This window comes from Limulus polyphemus, unplaced genomic scaffold (assembly GCF_000517525.1).
Source record: "Limulus polyphemus unplaced genomic scaffold, Limulus_polyphemus-2.1.2 Scaffold3509, whole genome shotgun sequence".
In the NCBI taxonomy this organism is placed as follows: domain Eukaryota; kingdom Metazoa; phylum Arthropoda; class Merostomata; order Xiphosura; family Limulidae; genus Limulus; species Limulus polyphemus.
This window is the reverse complement of record NW_013669119.1, coordinates 113,974-121,993: the sequence shown is the minus strand read 5'-3', so window position 1 is coordinate 121,993 and position 8,020 is coordinate 113,974. Positions and strand designations below refer to the sequence as shown.

At 30.9% G+C, this 8,020-nt stretch overlaps 1 protein-coding gene across 1 annotated transcript in view; it reads left to right on the top strand.

Moving 5' to 3' along the window:
• Window positions 1-788: 788 nt before the first annotated feature.
• LOC106469479 (trissin receptor-like) overlaps window positions 789-8,020 on the top strand; it is a 14,065-nt gene continuing 6,833 nt past the window's right edge. The window contains exon 1 of the mRNA XM_022398012.1: window positions 789-974. Coding sequence (XP_022253720.1) covers window positions 809-974 — 166 coding nt within the window. The 5' untranslated portion in view covers window positions 789-808. The remainder of the gene's footprint in view (window positions 975-8,020) is intronic.

The following is an 8,020-nucleotide window of genomic DNA, read 5'->3' as shown; positions in this document are numbered from 1 at the left end:
GCAGTTCATAAAAATGATTGGTAAACTATAATTTTCTGTTTATGAAAAGATAAATTTCATAGATACTTATGGGTATTAATTTCCTATTTAGTCACCAGATAACAAATGCTATTTAATAATTAGTATTAGTTGTCACAAAAAGATTCAAAAGTTGACGTTAAAGAAATTCCTATAAAACTATGAAAAAATGAAACTAAATATTTCAATCATAATACTGGCCGTTTCGACCATATGATCTTCATGTCAAAATGATACTAAAAACTTTTAATTCTTTTATAATTATTTGATGCTGCGGAAAGTACCAGAAACAATTATGTCTTCTTCAATGTAATCATTTCAGAAGTTATGACCTATCTAAGTAACGTGTCATATAAAGTGAAAAGCGACTTCTTTTGTGGTGTAAAATAACGGGTAAATCATTGCCAATAAACCTCGTATTTACTTTTACTATCTACTTACTCAGTGAATATCAAAACTGAGAAACATTTAACAAAAACGTAAGATAGAGTTCTGGGTTTCAAGAATGTTATTTTAGCCTTCTTTCGCCGTTGAAGATTAAAAATAATTATTACACAAATTTTATTCATATTAAGTTCGTGTCTTTGAGGATTAACAGATATGCGTAGCTAGTTCGTTATATTATAAAATTTTTTTCTTTGTTGATTTTCATACAAAGTGATAGACTAGAGGATAGGCAGCTAGTTTTTTGTTTAAGTTTCAAATTTCTGTAAGATATTGCGCAACATGCACTAGAGGTCATTCTTCCTATTTACCCATCACCAGATTTCACTAGGCTGAAGAAGAAAACATGGAGGACTATATTACAGTAGACGTGGAGGAAACCGAATTACTGGATTACAACTGTAGTCACTCGTGGAGCAATTCAACAATGGAATTTTCATCTATTTTCAGCAAGTACGAGAAGGCAGCTCTGATCGCCGCTTACGGTTTTGTATTCTGCTGTTGTGTGTTTGGTAAGCTAGTTGTTTTAATCGTTATTATCTGTCATAAAGGTTTTCTTCACAGACAGTTTCGCCACTGGTTGTTTATCTGATTGATGAAATCAAAAAGTCACTCAGAGTTCAAAACTCTATAACCAGTCAGAAAGTTTGGTGAGATCAATTCAATTACTATCATCAGGTGACAGCACTAACGTATATATTCAAAATGATTAATGTGAAAAATAAAGGAAAAAAATTATAAGTTTGCTTTCACTAAATCACAGTACTGTTGGCCGTAATTAAAATGGTTACTGAACAAAGGAAATTGAAAAATATGCAGTCACATGCTCATTAAGAAGGCATTCCTCCGATGTCGTCATCAATATCATTAAGTTTTACATAACACCAAATGTGTCTACAAGATATTTGTAAATAATAAGAAAACTTTATGGACATTCTTACTCGAATATGATATTAATTTAACTTTGTTCGCCGAAGTGTAACGTGCATGAATATTAAAAAAAAAGTTGCAGTCTCTAACACAGGAGCTTGTAAATTATATCACGGTGAAAGTGAAATAACAACTGCCCCAGACCCTAGATGTATTCAGAGGTACCTAAACTTTAATTGTTTACTGAATATATTATACTAAACGTCTTAATCTTAAAACTTCACAATTTCTAAAAAATATCGATGTTTTATACACAATTCTATAAAAATGAGATTGTTTCCAGTCTCCAAATTACTAAAATACAATAACTTACTGTACACAATAAAAAGTGGTAAAAAACCTGATGTAACTGAAAAAAAATTTCATACACTCTACATGTTTCGACGTGTAATATTGCATCATCCTTAGGAGTGTAACGTTTTGCAAAAAAAAAATAACATTTATTTATACAATTATCAAAACACCAATTTACATATTAACAAATTTCACGCCACCTGCTGACAACATTTCCATCAGGTTCATCATCCTTATTCAATAATTTAAATTTACTTTTTTTTTACATTTAATTATCTCAATAGATTCACGTATATTCATACCAATTAAACTTCCAGGTTGGGCTAAAATAACATTTTGTCCCCATTGAATTGTGTGATTAGTTTCACTAACATATTCTGCTAAAGGTGAAATAGTAATATTATCGTTTTTAACATCTCTTTTATGTTCGTATAGTCTGAAATTTAAATTTAAAGTCGGAAATGAATTAATATCTTATTAAAGATACAGTCTATCTTAGCAAAATGAAGGACTTAAGTTTGCAACGTCTTACTAAGTATGGTAGTGAAGATTTTAAAATATCTTTTGATGTGACTTTTATGAAATTAATCTTAGGATTGATGATATATTAAATACTTAGAAATTATACTGCTTCAAGTCTGCGTTGTGAAGATTTTCTATTCGCCCTATACAACAAATCATGAAATTTGTAAATGAAGGAATTAGATCTGTACCCTATCAGTTAATTAATAGTGGGAAGAAGAAATATATATTTATCTGGTCTGAGTTGATGGTGAGCAATATTTATTCGCCTATCATTTAAAATTAGGGATACTGCCAAGAACTTAATAATTTTCTCATAGAAAATAGATTTTGTCCAAGGGTATCTATTTGTTATTTAAATATGCACTACCGGCACGTGTGTTTACAATTTTGTAAATTATAATAGATAATTAAAAACAACGTTTTATATTTACAGAATTAAAACTTTATTGAAGCCGTACGGCTTCCACTTTAAAATATCACTCTACAAGTACGTGATCTACGTCATCCTCAGAAGTGACTTACAAGATTATTTGATACTTTCCCCCTTGTCGCATTAATTCTTTGTTATTTGCATATTTCCGTAGTGTTATTGAAAAATATATATAAAAAAAAATTATAATGTATCTCTCCATATATCAATGTATTGACTTGCTGGTCCTTCGTCTCTATTTAATACTTGTTTTTTTATATTTCATTATTTCTAATATTTCTTTAATATTTAATGATATAAAACTTCGGGGCTGAGCTAAACTAAACTTTTTTTTTCCCCCATAATATTGTATGCTGGGTAGTTTTTACATGTTCGGCTACAGCTGAAACTTCTATTTGATTATTTCCTATGTAACTTTTGTTGTTCTTGCAATCTATATTTTAACTTTCTTTTAGTTTAACCAATATAAACACTACCACATTCACATTCTATCTCATATATATATATATATATATATACCTGTCTTATCTGTTATTTCTATTTTTAGCATTTCCTATCATATATTTTATCTTATTTATTGGTTTGAAGATAGAGTAAAAATTCTGATACTTTTTAAATACTTTATATAATTGACTTGTTAAATCTGGAACGTAAAGTAAACTTAGAGTTTCTTTTTTGTTTTTTCATAAACAGATTTTAATGAGGTATTTTAAACTGAATTTGCATTTTTGTTAAACTTCTCAAATGCTTTTTCTACTATATTTGGATCAAATCCTCTATCAATAGCTATATACTTAATTAATAACAATTCGTTTTTTAAATCTTCCTATCTTGAACATATTTTTAAAGCTCTATAAACATATGCATAAAATGCTGATATTTTTTGGGTTTTTATATGACATGATTCTTTGTGTGGGGCATAACAACAGCAAAAGGTTTTCTATAAACTGATGTTTCCAAGTTACCTTCTGCTTCTTTCCTAACTAATACGTCTAAGAAATTAATGCTATTATTATCTTCAATTTCACTCGTGAATTGAATTGCTGGTTCTTTACTATCTAAATAACTAAAAAATATTGTAGTTTGCTGTTGCCATGTCGCCACTCCATGCACGAATGTGTCATCTACATATCTTATCCAAACTTCTGGCTAAAATGTAGCGTTATTTAAAGCTTCATTTTCAAAACTATCCATATAAAGGTCACATAACAACGGTGACAAGGGGGATCCCATCGATAAACCTTCTTTCTGTTTATAATAATTTTTATGAACTTGGAAAAATGGATTGTCTACACACACTCTTGTTAATTTCGACATATCTATAATTTCGACTGTTGGTACTCTGTTTTCTATTAACTTATTCTCAAAACCTCTTATCTCGTCATCTAATGGTGTTTTAGTAAACAACGATGTTACATCAAATGATAACAGTAAGTCTTTCTATTCTAATTTTAGGTTTTTAATTTTCTCTACAAATTCTATAGAATTTTTGACTGTATATTTGTTCTTATTTCTCAAAAACGAATACTTACATGTTATAAGTTTTGCTATTTCATAAGATGATGAACCTGTATTTGATACTATAGGCCTAAAACTGTTATTGCTTATGCATGTTTGGTGCTACATAAAACATTGGTGCAATAAATCTACTTGGTATCAAACATTTTTTCTCTTCAGGAGTTAAAATTAGGCTATTCTTAACACTAGTTTTCACGTTTTCATGATATTTGTTTCTTGGGTTATTCTTAAGCTTTTCATATGTACTTTTTTCAATATGTCTTCTACTCCCTTGTCTTAGTCACTTTTGTTAAATATTACGGTTTGTCCCCTTTATCTGCTTTACAAATGATTATATTACTATTTTCTTTTATTAATTTTATGATTTTATAATCAATATTTCCTTTATTATAGTTCGGTTTGAATTTTGTAATAATTTTATGACATTCTATTCTAACAGTCTTTACGTCATTAGGACTTCTTACTTTACTTAACTTAGTTTCAATATTTGTTATAATTTCTTCCTTACTATAACTTCTTAACCTACATGCGAAACCCAACATTTCATTCGAATTATTAACTATTCTCTGGCCCGTCATGGCCAGGTGGTTAGGGTGCTCGACTCACAATCAGATCCATCAAACATGCTCGCCATTTAAGCTGTGGGGGCGTTATAATGTTACGGTCAATCCCACTATTCGTTGGTAAAAGAGTAGCCCAAAAGTTGGCTGTGGGTGGTGATGACTAATTGCCTTTCCTCTAGTCTTTCACTGCTAAATTAAAGATGGCTAGCGCAGATAGACCTCGTGTAGCTTTGCGCGAAATTTAAAACAAAGCAAACCATTTTATCACGTTTATATAAACATTATGAATTTATTTACTTATTGTTTGTTTTGAGCGATTCTAGTTTAGCTTTAGTACATTTTCAAAATTTGGAACCTATGCTAATTTTAGTTCCACGAGTCATCATCAGCTAAGGTACAGAGTAAGGAGATAATTTACATTAGCGATGTGAGATTAAAATGTTCTACATCTCCTCAGTACTTATGTTACTTAACATCTTATTATCATTAAATATTTTGCCTCCAATGTCCTTCTTGTAGTAATAGTTGAATGATTTGAAATCCCACCAGTCAGGAAGTGTGTAATTGTACCACATAACACATCGCTAGCTGAGTGGTAGTGTGTTGGATGTTATCGTTAATAATGTGCACTTTATTGTTCTTCATGAGCGAGTGAAGTGGTATCCTGATGTTGTTGGTAGTATTTAACTTTACTGGCATTGAATGATAACTGTTGTACAAACAAATTTAATATTCTGTTTCCAACGTCCCTCTTGCAATAATTGTTGAGCATTCAGTTTTACAAGCATTGGGTAATAACTGTTGTGCAGAAAAATTAAATCTTCTGCTTGAAATGTCCCTTTTGCAATAATAGTATTCAATTCTACAAGCGTTGAGTAATAACCTCGTACAGAAGGATATCCTTCTATAGATCCTAACTTGACTAATTCTAATAGAAACCTGAAGACGATCAGAGTTGAAAGCTTGCTTCTGTATGCTTGTTGGTAAATGCAAAAATACACAATTAGCTGTCTGTGCTGTGTCCACTACGAGTATCGAAACCAAATTTTTAGCATTATATGCCCCCAAACTTATTGCTGAGACATTAGAGGGCAGCTAACTCCCATTAAAATGTTTTATACTAGCTGGAGTACCCGTCCCCTGATTAATGAAAGGTTATCTTGGGACATGAAAAGTTGCTTCTCTTATATGTAATTGTAAAAACCGCAAAAACGCCCATAAAACTGCAAAACACAAAATGTGAAACTACAAATATGTATGTATCTCCGCATGGATCCAAAAAACCTTCGTGCCAAATTTGGTAAAGATCCATCAATAGGGGTCGAAGTAATGGTAAAAACCGCAAAAACGCCCATAAAAAACCACAAAATGCAAAACTGAAAATTTGTATCTATCTCTGCATGGACCTAATGACCCTCCATACCTACTTTGGTGAAGATCCCTGCGAAGTAGTTAAACGGACATACAACAGACAATGCTATTATATTTATATGGATTCCAACGTGATGTATACACGTTTCGTGTTATTCTCCTTTGTTTATCTGAGTTTGGAGTATTTTATAATTTTTACAAATATACACTGAATACATTTATAACCTTTATCAATCTCCTAACAAAATGATATTTGATTATTTTTTTCCTTGTTTTTCAATGTAATACTTCAATAGTATTTGGAATTTTAGTAAAGGAGAAGCTTCTTTTTCTTTTTCTTTTTTTTAGTGAAACTTTGAGGACATTGTTTCATTCTGAAAAGATCTATAAGTGGCCATAAACCGCGTACGTTTTTCTTCAGCTTTTATTATTATTTACGTATCTAACGGCAATAAAGATAAAACATATTTTCCAATTTTCGTTGTCAAATTGTTATAAGTATTGTAGATATGGGTACTTTATGCGTGGTTTGAAATATACTTTATATATATTAATATATATATATAATATAATATATATTAAACATATTTTACTTCTTATTTTACAGTGTTCATTGTCTACTCTTCAAAAGTCTTTTAAAGTATCTGGTTTTAATCCACCGGAAAAAAAATTGGCGATAACTGTGAGTTATCAATCTTTTGTTAAAATGCAAACTGAAACTTCATTGCCTACATCTGTTTATCCTTACAATACCTCTCCGTTTCTGTAGTTTTCCAGTTGGTTCGAATTTAGTTAACTTAGTTCATATTTAACTGAAAGTATTGCCTGTTTCACGTGTAATGGCAGCTTAAGGCTCTTCCAAAGTTATTGTAGGTATAGTTAACACAAGTTGGAGTTAACTCTCTGGAGGTACTTCCCATTTTCACATATTGAACCTCGACGATTATAAATGTGTTTGTATACTTGTAAATACGATTTACTTATACACCTATTTAGCAAAACACTAAAATACTAAATAAGAGACCAGCTTCTTAGTTTTCATTATTAGTGTGTGCTCATATTAGTTACTGATATTTACGCATCTAGCAAGATCAGTCTAAGTAACATATAACTTTATCTCTGAAAGTTAAAAAGAATCGACCTCCTATGAAAATTTCGTTGCTATTACATGGGTATCAGGAGCAAAAGGATCATGTTCGTACGACTTTAAAACCTATTAACATCAGATCGGGTTTCAAGCTACTTTACTTCATAGGTCAGATTATTAATTACGCAACAAACATGTTCCTCGGGAAAAAATACCATTTGAGGTGACGTAAAAACAAATAGCTTGCTCCAAATGTCCGTTTTTATATATATATACCACACTGTGGGGTTTATATCCAGATTTAGCTGAACCTAGACTTAACCTGAGTATTTATATAATCTATTTGATTTGTAATGTATTTACACCATAGAGTATAGAAATAGGTAAGTTTGTGTTATTGAATATGTTTCTGTGGTATTTCTTAACTAGCTAGAGTACCTTCCTCTGGACGCAAATTATGTAAATTCATGATTAATGAAATGTTATCTTATAAAAGTAATTGTGAAAAACACAAAAACGCCAATGTATCTCAGCATGGACCCAACATACCTTCATGCCAAACTTAGTGAAGATCTAAATTTTTACAATTACATATAAGGGAAGCAACTTTTCATGTTGTTACGACAGCGGAATTCACGTGACGCTGGTAACACGTAATGAGTATCTAGAACCTTCGTGAAGGCTCGAGTGTTTGCCAGAGCACTCTATTTTGTATATATCAGACCGGCGAGAAGTGACAGGATAAATATTTGAATAGCAGACAGGGAGATAGAGACAGATAATCGAGTCAAGCCGTAAGTAAATGGTGTAAATCATTGTGAATTATAGCGTATGTTTAAG